The 16,217-nt window shown below is 35.8% G+C and overlaps 1 protein-coding gene across 5 annotated transcripts in view; it reads left to right on the plus strand.

Annotated features, from left to right (window-relative positions):
- The first annotated feature begins 8,942 nt into the window (after positions 1 to 8,942).
- The window catches only part of mki67 (marker of proliferation Ki-67), a 45,734-nt gene continuing 38,459 nt past the window's right edge, over positions 8,943 to 16,217 (plus strand). For 2 of the 5 annotated variants that reach the window (XM_039770147.1, XM_039770155.1), the window contains exons 1-6: positions 8,944 to 9,248; positions 9,551 to 9,666; positions 10,163 to 10,244; positions 10,328 to 10,443; positions 10,769 to 10,832; positions 11,405 to 11,468. In XM_039770147.1, coding sequence (XP_039626081.1) covers positions 9,575 to 9,666; positions 10,163 to 10,244; positions 10,328 to 10,443; positions 10,769 to 10,832; positions 11,405 to 11,468 — 418 coding nt within the window. In that variant the 5' untranslated portion in view covers positions 8,944 to 9,248; positions 9,551 to 9,574. Of the gene's footprint in view, positions 9,249 to 9,550; positions 9,667 to 10,162; positions 10,245 to 10,327; positions 10,444 to 10,768; positions 10,833 to 11,404; positions 11,469 to 16,217 lie in introns of all 5 variants that reach the window. The other 3 variants (XM_039770170.1, XM_039770166.1, XM_039770161.1) reach the window with 2 other exon arrangements.

The following is a 16,217-nucleotide window of genomic DNA, read 5'->3' on the forward strand; positions in this document are numbered from 1 at the left end:
ACCAGTGACACAACTGGAAAGTTATACAATAAATGTTGCATTGTTTCATGCTATGATTTTTCTCAAAGCTCCCACATGAAAGTGTATTCTTTGCTATTAAACAATAGAAAAACATGCTTTTTCCTCTCTAACGTGTACAGTTATTTCAGTTTATGCAATCTTTTAGAAAATTATTGAAGGACTTTCCAAGATATTGTCCTTATGCCGGTTTTCTTGATGACATCCCACTGACAGAATAACACAGTCAGGAGCAGCTATAGAAGCTAGTGGAACAGGTGCAGAGATGGAAGAGTGCAGGTCTAAAGCTGTAAAGATCAAAGTAAACATTCTTTGGTAAAAAGAAAAAGAGTCATAGCATATGGCATGATCTCTACATCGCAATGCAGATTCTATGAGAACACATCCAAAGAAAGAAAAGGCAACAATATTCAAATCGATACACCTGCACCTCCTTACATACTTGAGTTAAAAGAGAATTTTGAACATTTAAAGCATAACACATTTTTCAAAATGTTATCAACATTTCAAGCTCTTGCATATATACTATTTCACAAAGATAAAAAAGTGGTGAGGTGTCAACAAACAAGTAACTTTTACACAATCAGTTAAACTGATGCCTTCAGCAGAAAAATTAGTTAACTACAATGCTCAAATATCATAGTTGGTATAGTTATGTATTATTCTATTATGGAATTTTAGAGTGATGAGTCCTATGACTATAGAACAAAGAATTTAAGAATAAATGGAAGTCACTCAATAAGGATATTGGATAGAAGGGTTTTGAGATGAAAATCAAACTCAATCCTCTAAGGGCAAAAAAGAATGCAAAGTATAGGAACATAACAATACAATAATGAAGACAGATACTTGGAGGTAAGGTTGTTATACTCACTGGGTATGGGTCTGGAGAGTGGACACGTGTTGCTTGTTGATTAGTACATGTAAGTAAGACTTTCACCGTACTCTACACAATATTATGACAATATTGACCCTCTAGACCTATGAATGGAAACATCTGAACTCCTTTTTTCTCCTACTATTAGTGAGTTGATTGAACCACTGTTGATTCTTTCCAACACACTTGCTTTTATAGTTTTATAGTATAAGCAGAATACTGTCTTCTGATTGCTTAACACAAGCAGAATGACAAAGGGAAATACAAGACTTTAATTTTCATATAGATAATCAGTGTGACCTAAAAGTAAAAGAATTTATGAGCCTCCTGGACTCTTTTGATTTTAAACAGCTCGTTAATCAGCCTACACATAAAGCAGGTCATACGTTAGACTTAGTGATTACTAAAGGACTTAAAATTGATATAAAGCAGACCATTTTCTTCTACTTTTTAATACAGAAATGATAAAAAACACCCATGAGAAGCATATTATTAAAAAACGCTTCTTTGACTCAGCAGCAGCTTTAAAACTTACAAACATTCTAAGCAACCAGTCCGTTTATAGTGCCAACTATAATAGCGAGGATAACGTAAATAGTAAGGTGGAAAGATTTAATACTAAAGTGAGAGCTGCTGTTGACATAGTTGTACCTGAAAAGACAGTTAAAAAATCTTCTAGCATTATTATACCATGGAAGACACAAAGAGTGTCTGATTTAAAGAGAACATACTGTAGAGCTGAGCGTAAATGGAGGAAGACTAAACTAACTATCCACTATGAAATATTAAAAGTTAAATTAACAGAATACAATAACACTGTCCGTCTTGAGAGGTGCTGCTATTTCTCTAAGATTATAAATAACAATGCTAGTAATCCCAGAGTCTTATTCTCTACGACTGATCGTCTGCTAAACCCAGGTAACTCAAAGGAATGCCTCCTAATTCCAGTAACTTCCAGTAAAACCTGTGAGGCTTTCGCTGTATTTTTCAATCAAAAAATTAATGATATTAGAAATAACATTGTATATCTCCCCAACACTAAGGATCCTCCTAAACCCTAGCATTCTGTTATAAACAAATTAAACTCTTTCACTAGGATAGATTTACCTGATTTACAAAAAATAATATCTCAATTAAAACCCTCCACCTGCGTCCTTGACCCAATACCAACAAATTATTTCAAAGAGGTATCAGGCGTGCTAATTGATAATGTTCTTGACATAGTAAATTCGTCATTAGATACAGGGGTCTTCCCAGACTGTCTTAAGACTGCTGTAGTCTTAAACCCCTACTTAAGAAACATACTCGACCCCACGGAGCTTGAAAATTTTAGACCCATCTCTAACCTGTCTTTCTTAAGTAAAGTTCTGGAGAAGGCAGTCATTATGCAGTTAAATGACCACCTCAATAAACATGCTATTCTTGATAAATTTCAGTCAGGTTTTAGAACAAATCACAGCACAGAAACTGCACTCGTTAAAGTAGTAAATGATTTGCGGGTGAATGCAGACAGAGACCATTTATCTGTTCTCATCCTCTTAGATCTGAGTGCTGCATTTGACACCATTGATCATAATATTCTTAGAAATTGCCTTAGTCAATGGGTTGGCCTCTCTGGCAGTGTCTTGAATTGGTTTGAATCCTACCTGACAGGGAGAAAATTCTTTGTTAGTTGTTGTAATTACAACTCAAAGACACATAATATCCAATATGGTGTTCCACAAGGCTCTATCCTGGGTCCGCTGTTATTCTCAATCTACATGCTTCCATTAGGTCAGATTATCTCAGGGCACAACGTGAGCTACCACAGCTATGCTGATGACACACAGCTGTACTTATCAATAGCACCTGATGACCCCGATTCTCTTGATTCACTAGCACAATGTCTGACTTGTATCTCAGAATGGACGAATAGTAACTTTCTCAAGTTAAATAAAGAGAAAACTGAAATCTTAGTGATTGGCAAAAATGGATACAATGAGGCTATTAGAAATAAACTGGATCATAGCTAGAAGGATGGAGAAAGTGCTCCCCTCAGTAATATCACAAGACCAAACTGGATTTATTAGGGGCCGACACTTATCTTCAAATCTTCGACGCCTGTTTAATGTAATATACTTACCAACTAAATCAAACACCCCAGAAATATTATTATCATTGGATGCAGAAAAAGCATTCGACATGATTGAATGGAAATACCTTTTTACTATTTTGGAGAAGTTTGGGTTTGGCCCGAACATTTGTGCATGGATTAAATTACTGTATACTAACCCAGAAGCTTCAGTTTGCATCAATAACATTTGCTCAGACTACTTTAAACTAGAACGTGGCACAAGACAAGGATGCCCTTTGTCACCGCTGCTGTTTGCAATTGCCATTGAACCACTGGCAATACATTGTCGAAATACTGATCAGATAAAGGGGATTAGCAGAGAAGGACTGGAACAGAAAATCTCATTATATGCAGATGACATGGTACTGTATATATCGGACCCAGAAAATTCTGTGCCTGCAGTCTTAGCAGCACTCACAGAATTTCAAAAGCTCTCTGGTCTCAGAATTAATCTGAATAAAAGTGTACTCTTTCCGGTGAATTCTCAAGCATATAATATTAGATTAGACACCCTACCTTTTATCATTGCAGAACAGTTTAAATACCTCGGGGTAAACATCACAAGTAAACATAAAGCTCTATATCAACAAAATTTCGCTGCCTGCATGGAAAAAATTAAACAAGACTTGCATAGATGGTCAACCCTTCATCTCACACTAGCTGGAAGAATTAACACTGTTAAGATAAATATTCTTCCTAAGCTCCTTTTTATTTCAAAACATACCAATATACATTAATAAATCGTTCTTTAAGCAATTAGATTCAACAATAACCTCATTTATTTGGAATTCAAAACATCCACGCATCAAAAGAGCGACCCTACAAAGACAAAAGGCAGAAGGCGGCATGGCTCTACCTAACTTCCAGTTTTATTACTGGGGCAAATATACAGTCGATAAGAACCTGGACACAAATAGAAGAACATACACAGGCATGGACCGCAATAGAAGTAAAATCCTGCAGTACTTCTTTGTATTCCTGCTCTGTGCTCCAATAAACACACGTTATCGGCAATACACTAATAACCCAATTGTGCTCCACTCACTTAGAATCTGGAACCAATGTAGAAAGCATTTTAAGACGGAGAAGCTTCTTCTGTGGCACCCTGCAAGAGAACCACCTCTTTCAACCTCACAAACATATGCAGTTTTAATATCTGGAAAAATTTGGAATTAACTTGCTTAGAGATCTTTATATAGACAACGTCTTTGCATCCTATGAACAATTACATTCCAAATTTAACATTCCAGCTACACATTTCTTTCACTATCTTCAAATCAGGAACTTTGTTAAACAGAACCTTCCAGATTTTCCTCATCTTGCACCCTCATCCACGCTGGAAAAATATTGCTCAATTTCAAGGATTAGACTCCATCTCTACAATATATAAAATCATTTTACAATCCCTTCCTTTCAAAGATCCAAGAGGACACTGGGAAAATGACCTCTCAATTAATATATCAGAAAAGGAGTGGAAAGTAGCAATGCAGAGAATTCACTCAAGCTCCATATGCGCAAAGCATACAATTATACAACTCAAAATTATATATCGAGCACATCTGTCTCACTAAAACTCTCCAAAATGTTTCCAGGGCATGATCCAACCTGCGAACGTTGCAACCAAGCCCCAGCCTCACTAGGTCACATGTTCTGGGCCTGCACCAAATTAACATTATTCTGGACAAAAATTTTAATTACCTCTCAGACAGCCTTGGACTCACAATCCCTCCTAACCCATTAACAGCTGTGTTTGGGGTTCTTCCAGAGGGCTTAAAGTGGAGAAGGACAAACAAATTGTGATTGCATTCACTACACTGTTGGCACGCAGACTTATTCTGATAAACTGGAAGAACCCAAACTCTCCTCTTTAAGTCAGTGGGAAACTGATGTGTTATATTATTTAAAATTGGAAAAATCAAATACTCAGTTAGAGGATCTGTACAGACTTTTTCAAAACATGGCAGGATCTAATCAGTAATATTTTAAAATAAGTTTATAAAGCACAGAGAATTTATTAATTTAGGTATTTTTACAAGCCTTAAATTTTACACGTTTGGCTTGCTCTCTCTCTCAGGGTGGGGATCGATCTGTTCTTAACATAATTCTTTTTGTAAAAACTTGATTGCTATGTATTGATTGTAATAAAATTAATAAATAAAAATTAAAAAAAAAAAAGAAATAAACTGGATAAATTAGAATTAAAAGTCAAGACGGAGGTAAAAAGCTTAGGGGTAATTGTTGACTGTAATCTGAATTTTAAATCGCATATTAATCAGATCACTAGGACAGCATTTTTTCACTTAAGAAACATAGCTAAAGTTAGACCTCTTATATCATTGAAAGATGCTGAGAAATTAGCTCACGCGTTTGTTTTCAGTCGACTAGATTACTGTAACGCACTCCTCTCAGAACTACCCAAAAAAGACATAAATCGTTTGCAACTAGTTCAGAATGCAGCTGCTAGAATCCTAACTAGGAAAAGAAAATCCGAGCACATTTCTCCAGTTTTGATGTCACTACACTGGTTACCTGTGTCATTCAGGATTGACTTTAAAATTCTGCTTATGGTTTATAAAGCCTTAAATAATCTTGCCACATCTTACATATCGGAATGTCTGACACCTTATATTCCAAATCGTAACCTTAGATCCTCAAATGAGTATCACCTTAGAATTCCAAGAACAAAACTTAAAAGTGGTGAGACGGCCTTCTGCTGCTATGCACCTAAAATCTGGAATAGCCTCCCAATAGGAATTTGCCAGGCTAATACAGTAGAGCACTTTAAAACACTGCTGAAAACACTGATTCCGGCTTCTCACTCTCTTGCTCAATCTCCTGATCACTGTCAATAAAATCCGATTCTGAAAAATCAGAGTCCGACTCCGCAATAATGCGCAAAACATGGTCATTGTCTGCCGAGTGTTTTCTTTTCTGCACTCGCTTCACTCCATTGTCACATGTCGATACCATCTTGCCATTGTTTACATTTCGCAACTCACGCACACACTAGGATTAGTTGCCGAGTCAACGAGTCTACCATTCTTCCAAGCACAGAGGGAATGCTTGTGACGTGACAGTGAGATTTGTCGCCATTAACAGCTGATTATCGCCCTCTATCCCTGGATGTCGACTTTAGTCGACATTCGCCCTCAACCCCTCCTGTCGACAAAAGTCGACATCCGCCCTAAAAGAGTTAATATAGGCTGTAGCCTTTATATATATATATATATATATATATATATATATATATATATATATAATATACAGTATATGTGCAAGAACACATACCATATTTTTTACTATTATAGGCAGATCTGTAACCCAGACATCTCTGATGTGCCAATGGTTCTGTATTGTTGTCAGAAGAAAGAAGTGATTAAAGCAACTGTGCAGGATGGCTGAGGTCTTTAAAGATCCTGGTTGTATTTTTCAGGCAACGACTGTTGTACAGTACATGTTTTAAAAGAAGGAAGCTGAGTGTTGGTGCTGTTCTCTGCTGTCTTCACCACACTCTGCAGGTCTTGATGCTCTTCAGCCAAGCAGGTGCCGTACCGAGATGTGATGGATGGGCTCCAAGGTGCACTAAAGGCGCTTTTTCACTGCATAGTACGGCACGACACGGTTCAGTTCAGCTCACTTTTGGGGGGTTTTCCACTGGGAACAGTACCTGGTCCTTTTTTTAGTACCACCTCAGCCGAGGTTCCAAGCGCGCCGAACCATTACCAAAACGTGACGTGTACACTCTGCTGGTCACTGATTGGCCGGAGAAAATCGTCATTACTGCGTCACTGAACTTGCGACACGAGACACAACAGACCCGCTGGATTTTTAGCACAGCCAGCGAAGGTTTGGACGCACCATTTTGTTTTAACCAAAAATGGCTGTTTCGTGGTCTATTGAGGAAGTACAGATGTTCCTCTTGTTGGTAGCCGAGGAGCGGATCCAGCGAGAGCTGAATGGGGCGACGCGGAATGAAAAAGTTTTTCAGGAGGTCGCTAAGCTCTTGGGCGCACACGGCTACCATCGGACTTACAAACAGTGTAGGGACAAGTTAAAAAATGCAGTGGAAAAGCGCCATATAACGACATGTGAATAATCCCGCCCACTCTAAAGCGGTACTAAACTGCAGTCGAAACGCAAACCGAGCCGAACTGAGCCGAACCAAGGTGAGCTGTACTGAACCGTGCTGTGCCGTACTATGCAGTGGAAAAGCGCCATAATTGAAGTTTGTGAGAGCAGATGGGGAAAAGGGAGCTTTCCACAGACATCTCATCTCAGTAACTGCAGGTATTGTTGAGCCTTTTCAGCCAAAGGCAAACTATGTTGCTCACACTTCAGATAATCAGTCACGGTCATTCCAAGAAATTTAAAGTTACTCAGCCTTTCAACAGAATCCCCTTGGATGTATACAGGCATGTTATTGGTTTTCTAAAGTCAATAACTAGATCCTTAACTTTGCTAACTTTAAAGTGGAGATTGCTGTCCAGGCAAACAACTGTGCCAAAATAAATCTCTACCTGGTGAGCTGTCTCTTCATTTTTGGTGATCAGACCTGCAAAGATGGTGTCATCAGCAAATTTAATAATGGAGCTGTGGACCAATTTCTTGCACCACAGTCAAACACGAAGAAGGAGATACAGAAAGACTGCCATAAACAATCAAAACCAATATATCTTGCGCATTAAGATCAATCTACTTAAGATAAATTACTTACGAATTTAATATAATTTGCTTCTTTTGCAAACACTTCTAATTAATAGAAGCTCATGTTATACCCAATGTGCATATTTATTACTTATTATTTGGCACCTTTATCTTTATAATACACTTTACATGTAATATTCCTTGTTTCTATCGTTTTAACCTATGGAAAACATTATACTTGCTCAATGGAGTTTTTTTTTATTTAAAACTTTGTGAATTTTACGCCTTGAGATAGGTGTCCGCTGCTCTTGTACACAGAAATCAAATTACTTTTACATATATGTATTAAGGATTTGAAATAAGTTCGACATATGAGCTGTGAAAAACGATAGGCATTTGTCTTAAAAAAACACTTATTTTTTGATTATTAATACTACGAAGAGGTTAGAAACATGAAAATAGTAATGTTAACAGAAAAACAAAGGCCATTAATACATTTACAAGACATTTTCAATTTTCTGGGTCGACTTTAAGCATGTTCTGTAGTGGTTTCAGTCTTACAAACAAAACAGTAGTATACAGAAAACCCTCAATGATTTAACATGGTGTTCAGTTCGTTTAATATTTTGAAGTATAGGCTACATCGCGTCTTGTTTGTTGCGCTTAGTCCACGCCCGCGCTTTAATGCCTACTAACCACGTAAATCTTTCCAACTTTTTCTCATAAATTATCTTACGTGTTTATTATGAGGGCAAAACAAATAATGTTTCGCCATCATCACCTTAATTAAATCAAACTGAATACAACTACAAATACGGCCAAGTAAATGCTATTCGTGAACTGTAATTCTTTCTCTTTGTGATTTCCGCACGCACAAAACTGTGAAGCATCCGTGACCTTCATTGGTTTTTATTTTCTTAATCCTGACTCGCATAAACATATTCACAGCAGTACGATACCCCGCGTTTTCTCATTTTCTCTCCCTCTTCCTTGTAGTATCGTCAGCTTTGTTTGTTTTAAATCATTGGTCAAAAGCGAACATTTAATTCGTATTATTGGTGAGTTATTCTGCCTATTACAATCTAAGAACCGCCTTAAACCTTCAGCAGTGCGTGCGCATGACTGAGTCACCCAATAGGAATTCTTCGCGCAATTTTTCAAATTATTTTCCGAGTAGCGCTATCCGGCGCTTCACTCCTAATGATTCCCGGCCCTAAATAGTTCTTAGAGGAAAAATATTTTAGGAGATAATAACATTTGAAAGAGCACAACTCAGAAATGCGTATTCATATTAGTCCCAACTCTAAGATGTGAAGATTGTCTTTGGGGCTTGGTAGCTGTTATCACATGAAAGTGTTGGTCTTGAGCCGCGGAGTGATATATTATGTACGTCAGATTGTGAAACGGTTACGCAGCGGGTTGGCCGCGCTTTGAGACGTTGAACCTGAATCAATAAACTGTTTTGTGTAATGCGGCATGGTTTAATTCCTAGTTTTTATTTTTTTTTTCTCCTTACATCACCTTGTTTTTAGGACAGTGTGATGTTCTGAGTTTATATGGATGTTGATGCCTCGTGTTGTATTTTACGATAAACAGGTAAGTATGTGTATGTGCCGTTTGTCTGAAGTATAACGTTTATGCATGAAAATGTTATGATATTGCATGGCATTTGTTCATATTGCCCGCCACAATTTGCTTCTTAGTCTGCGTTGCGGACACCGCAAGTAGTAGTAACGTGCTTCTGCGGCTGATTTTAAGACATGTAAGAACTGTTTATTAATAGTTTTACGGTATATGTGTTTATATATGCTTAAAATATACAGGTTCGTTCTGGTTAAAATGTGTACTTTATTAATACTGTAATTTCCGTAGTCAGATATATTCCATGTTTTCAACAGGTAAGCTGATTTTAACTGACCAAGATGACGGTGCACGGGAAAATTGTAATTATAAAGAGAAATGGAAGTGATGGGACAGAATTCCCGCTAACGATGCCTTTATGCATGTTTGGAAGGTCAGTGACAATTCAACCGTTCGTTTTTCTTAAACGATACACGATGACTGTCTTTAATATGTATTAGATAGGTGTAAAACTTTGCACGGTGATCGTGGATCATTTCACCTTTGGTAAAAAACTCGAGTTTCAGCCATATCTGTTTCAAATGTATTCATATCGGTTTTCTGCTTATGACTTGGATAAATTACATCCTTCAGCACAGTTTCAGCTTATAAGTTTTTAACTGCAGCACTGTCCGAATATTTGACTTTTTTAAGGTTAAAAGGCGTTATATAAATAAAATGTTTCCCAGTTTTTATTTTATAAAAGTGTTTTTAGACAACATTAAATATATGATCTAGTGGTAGGTAATTACAGTTCTTAGTTTTAAGATGTTGCTTTTCTGTTCATCTCTTTTGAAAATAAATTCTTTTAAGTGTGCTAAGCCGAGCAAAACAATCAATAAATAACAGGCATTTGAAATATGTTAACCTGTATTGTCTGTTACGTACAGGAAACCAGATTGTGATATTCGCATTCAACTACCCCATGTTTCTAAAGAACACTGTAAACTGGAAATTAATGAAAACAAGGCAGTGAGTCATGTTTTATATAATTCTAATTTAAAATAGTTATGTTGTTTTGTAGATGTACATTGCTTTATTCATTTTTCTTTTAGGTAATTTTAACTAACCTGAGCTTGGTTAATCCAACTTGTGTGAATGGAAATATTGTACCAGAACCTAAACAATTGAAGCACGGAGATATAATAACTATTATTGATCGTTCTTTCAGGTAATTTCATTATGCATTTTTATTATACAATATTTGATAGTTACTGTCAATATTAAATGAATGCATACTGTGTAAATCAACGTCATTAGATTCAGCATCAAGTTCACACTGACCCTCTAAACCGATTATGAACTTGTGTACATGTTTGTAATTTACATGTTTTCATTCTCCTTAGCCAGATGGATTGCTGTTTCTTTAATTGTCACTACACAATTATACATCCCTTAGTATTTAGAGTATGCTGTTGACAATTTGTAGGATATGCTTTATTAGATAGGTGCCTTTCATCTCATTTAGTTACATTTACTACTGCTTGTGATTTTAGGTTTGAATATCCCAATGCTACTCCAAGGAAGAGAAGATCAACTGCAGGAAACAAAACTTTACAGGTAGTGAAAAAAGTAGTCTAAATAACTGAGTGTTCATTGTTGGCAGTTATTGCCATCAAGTTAATTGTGACTGCCAAGGCTTAATTTGATAGCTTTATTGTACACCAGATTGTCAAGATCATAGAGTGGTGTATTCAAAAGCATTGTTAAAAGTACAGTTTCTTTTAAAAGTATAGTAACAGATTTGCTGTCTTATTTTGAAGTGTTGTCTCTTTGTTTTTGAATATAAAACCTGCTTTAAGTAGCATTTTAATTTAAAAAGTTTTCTTTATATGGTACCTTTTTTTTTATTTGTTGAGTAAAGGGATAGATAGGTTTTGCGTCATCAAATTCACTTATTTGGCTCATTTTGTAGCTCGACTGTTGCCAAAAGTTTTCATATATTTAATTTGTAAAGAAAATGTAAATTCGTGTGCTTTAAGTGTACATTCCAGAAAATGTTCTTAATGTTTTTAAAAACTATTAAATCGAAATATAAGCAATGGTGAAGATTCTATTAGAAACATCTTACTTTGTTGACCTGAATGCTTTTGTGAATGCTGTGTAAATTTAACAGATGTATAATTCTTCAGCAGGTGAAGGAAACTGTTGGCCATTTATCTGAAAATAAGAGTGAATTTACAGCTTTGATTTCAGGTGGGTTTAATAAATGTGTGAGGAGTTTGAGTTTTCATATGATTTCTCTACATTTTTATGCCTTAATGTAGTCTGTACACTTACACTTTGTATAAAAACATGCATGATGTAACAATTAGGGTATTTGAAATATGTGGAATAAGAAACATTTGTGTCCTAAAACTGTTAGTGCAGACTTGGAGATTTATTTGTTCTATTTTTAATTGCCAAACAGTTGATTATGAAAATATTATGATTGGTTTATTTCTTTAGTGCTACTGCTGCTCATTTATTTTGGTACTTTTTAGAATTGCCCAAGTAAAATATGAGTAACAGTGCTTTCTTAACATGTTCACTACCTACAAATGGTTGAATGAAAATTAATTTGTTACTAGTATGATGTGTTCACAGTTGTAAGTATTAGTACGGTGTTTAACTTCCGCCTCTTAGTAAGGTTATTATACTAGCCTCTCTGTTTTCAATCATTTAAATGTCCCTTAAATTCAGTAATGTTTCAAACATACTGATGTGATTAAAATTGGGGATGTCTGTCCTACATATTAAAAACTCCAATTGAATTTGGCACTAGTGACACCTGAGCAACAGCCACATGCTATATATCTTGCTACTTGGTCTGTTAAGCAAGAGCTTGAATTTAAAAAGCACTGAAATTCAGATTCTGATACTCTTGCAGATTTGTAGTTCAAGTTAGCATATTCTTGTGCATCCAAGGCAAGGATTTATAGAGCCTTCTCTTCTTGTGGTGTTGACAACACACATCTTAAATATTTTTTAGCTTTTTGCAAGGTGGCATCATAGTTTCACCTTCCGGGCATTAATGTTTAGGTGGTTCAAGATGGAAATTCATAATGCTTTACAACAGACTTGATAATTCTGCCAGAAGTGAAACTTTCCATTTAGTGATAGTAAGCCAAATTCTGTCAGACCCCCACCTACTTTCCTTATATTGTCCCAGTATTGTGAAATATCAGATAAAACGTAATTATTTTCACGTTACGGTACTTAATAGTTTGTCAGGCATATTTTTTGAGGTCTCACTGTTGTCTAACTCAATTTTCAGTGCTGATCATTTTTTCATTTGGTTCTAATTTGTAATCCTGTTTAATTTGAAAGGCATTTTGGGGGTACTATTTAGAAATTAATATGACATTTGCAGTTCTGTGACAGTATAGTGGGGGACTATATAATAGCATTACGTGTACATTTCTTTTTCAGTATTGATCTAGAAAATGTGCTATTTGGGTTCTTAACTTCCAAGTGATACTAGTTATAAAGTGTTATCTTTCAGCGTGTTTTGAAAGAATGTTTATCAGAAATGAAGATGCAGTTGCAAAGTGTTATCAAGTTTCATTGTAGGGATCTGTGTTTTGCACTTGTGTATATATTAATGTATGCTGCATGTGCATTGTTAAAAATGGTTATTTTAGGTAGGCTCTTTGGTGTAATCGCTGAGATATACTGCATGTCATCATTTTAAAGTGAAAGTTGTTAGTTCTCTTTCCAGTGCTGGCTTTTTTTGTGTTCCTCACTAAACTTTAAATTCCTGTATGTTAAATTTGTAAAGAGAAAACAAGTTCTATACATATGTAGGATCCTATTCACTACAAAAAATCACAATATAGGGAGATGTATGCTGTTTCACTTGAACAGTGATTTTATGGAAGTGCCAAATGTTATCTTGCAAAATAAGTATGTTTAAATTAGCAGTAGCCAGGGATCTCTTTATTTAAGAGTAAATTGGACATAATGCAAAATGATATTTTTGGGGCACAAGAGAAACGTTTAGAAAAGCTGCTCTGTGTACACTTGTACATGAAAGTGCAGAGTAGTGAGATAGAGGGGAGAAAGAAATGGAGTGGTTCTGGCTATACGTTTTGCTAACGAAGATGACAAGCTAACCATTCAAAATTATGAAATATGTGATGTATAAAAACAGATCAGTAAAATATTACAGCTTAGTGTAATGTGTCTGGAGTAACTTGATGCCAAAATTAGTGCAGGCAAAACCGATAACCATTCTTTTACAATTGAATGTCAGATTTTTCCTTTGAATAACACACTTTTAAAATAAATACAAATTATTTGAATGGCAGCACTTGATCTGACAGCCTTACAAGACAACTGCTGAAACATTCCACACTTGCAGTCACTCAAGTCTTTTATTGTGGTATGATGATAAAAAAATCACAATGGACTTCGGTAAACAACTGCAGTTAGAAAGCAGCTGTGGAAATGTAGATATTGCTGCAGGATGGGACATGGTACAGCACCCACACTAGTATTTGGTAATGTTAAAAATAATTAAGGTGATTTAAAGTTGCTATCAATCACAATATTAGAAGTACCACCTCATATTATGGGTTTAAGCGGTTCCCCCTCAGTAGATATTTACTGAAGTTACTAATTAATTTTGCTCACTCATCTGGATCCAGTTGTCGCCCATTTTGGAAACGACATACATGAGGACAGGTTGTTAGTTCTGCAGACCAATCCAAATAAATATGCTTAGGATCAGGTAATTAAGTTGAGGATTGTTGAAATTAGTTCGGGAAGAGCAGTGAGTGTAGAACAGTCAAGGTTTAGATTTATACATGAAGGGATGAAAATTAGTGTAAAGGCATGTATACATAGTAACATAAATTGTAGCCCAAAGTTTAACTGTAAAAGGAAAATAACACTTTTAAAATGGCTTGCCTATAAATATTAAAAAAAAAAACAAAAAAGTTTTTTATGTAGCAGAGCATAATTATATTATCATTTTAGCAATAACAGAAACCCAGCTAAATAAGGAAATGGATGACTTACAGATGGTTACACATTTTTAAGAAGGATAGACAGGCCAGAAAAGGATGTGGGGGAGTTGTTGTTTAGTTTAGGTCAAGCATATTTTAAATGCAAGTCGTCTTCATTTGGGTGATGAGCTACGTGTTAGTGGGAACATCTGAAATGCAGCAGGGAAAGAGTCCTTATTTAAGGAGTGTGCTTATGAACACCCCAAGGCAGACAGTAATTTCATTGTGCACCTTTTTAATATTAAAAAGGTAAGTTTATAGGGTGATGTTATAGTCATGGTGGATTTTAACTATCCCAGTATTAACTGGGCTAACCTGTTAGATTGTTTAGATTTAATCAGTGTCTGTTTTTTAGCACAGTATTTTTAAAGCATTAATGCAGGAGAAAGCCTGTCCAGATTTAGTATTTTGTTAAAATCGGTATAAAGTTCAGGGGTAGAGGTGATTGAACTGCTAGGGTAAAGTGACTGTAATAGAATACAATTTTTTAGAGTTTTGGCAGAGTGTGGATGCAAAGACTAAAACTGTTGCTTTTAACTTTGTTGCATCTGTTCAGAATTGTTCCTACTAAAGTCTAAAAGCGATAGGCTTTTCAGTGTAGAAACAGCTGAGGTCTAGAAACATTTAATGCAAGACGGGTACATCCCAGAAATAGTAATTGTTAGGAAATTGTGGGTAGGTAAGGAGATAAGCTGCAAAGTTTAAAAAAAATATATATCTATATCTACATCCATCCATCTATCCTCTATCTGTTTAAAGCATATAAAACTAATAATTCCAATGTGAATTGTAGGGTGCATGAGAGAGACCATAGAGATTGATATTAGAGAAGTTCAAAGGCAATTGGAGAGGAATATTGCAGATTCAGTAATTCAGTAGTAAAAGAACAGTCAAGGAGGAGAAATACTGCTTAGATTAAATAGGCTGAAATCTAACATCACCTGCACCAGATATTTATCCTTCAGTACTTAAGGAAGTTAGTACTAGGGAAATTCCAAAGGTCTAGAAAATGACATATGAAAAGGGTGATCAGACAGACCAAGTACGTATGGTATAAGCCAGTAAGCTTAGCATGCATCATAGATACATTTAATGGAAGGAATTAAGGTAAAGATTGAGCAACAAGTGGCAAGATCAAGAGTTTTACTGAACAATCCACAGGGGTACAGACAAGGAAAGATGTTCTGCAAACATATTCTGGATTTCTATGAGCAAGCAACAAAACGATCCATATAAAGTTGTGCTTATATTTGTCTTGACTTTCAGAAAGCATTTGATAAGGTATCATGAGAGATTAGGCATCAAACTAAAAGTGGGTGTTCAGGATGTGGTGTGTAGATGGGTGCAAAATTGGCTCAAACACAAGAGGCAGAGGGTTATGGTGGAACCTTATCAGAATCGAGTGATGTTAAGAGTGGTGTTCAAGTGTCACTGATAGGGCCTGTGCTATGTTTAAATTCTATAAATGATTTGATTTGGAATAGAAATAAGATGGAAGTAAAAAATGTTACATTTGAATCTACATTGGGACCTCTGAAAATTGAAAGTACACCTTCTGAGAAAGATTTAGGAGTTGTAGTGTACTTGTCACGATCAGCTTCCAGTGGTCAGAAGCTGTTAAGACTAACAATGTTAGTTTATATAGCACAATGTGTAGAGTTCAAGTCAAAGGTGGTTATGATCAAGCTTTATAACACTAATAAGACTTAATCTGCTGTACAGTTTTGGTCTCCAGCCTACAAAAAGACATAGTAGAAAAAGGCCAGAGAAGAGCAAAGAGGTTCCATGGCTACAGGGAGTGAGTTTTGAGGAAAGATTAAAAGAGCCAAGTATTTTCATTGTGAGCAAAAGGAGATTAGGGGTGACATGATTGTGTGTTTAAAATTATGAAGGGAATTAGTACAGTACAATGGATCAAGACTATTACTTTAAAATGAGTTCAACAAATGCACAGGGA

The sequence above is a fragment of the Polypterus senegalus genome, chromosome 1, assembly GCF_016835505.1.
Source record: "Polypterus senegalus isolate Bchr_013 chromosome 1, ASM1683550v1, whole genome shotgun sequence".
NCBI lineage: Eukaryota > Metazoa > Chordata > Cladistia > Polypteriformes > Polypteridae > Polypterus > Polypterus senegalus.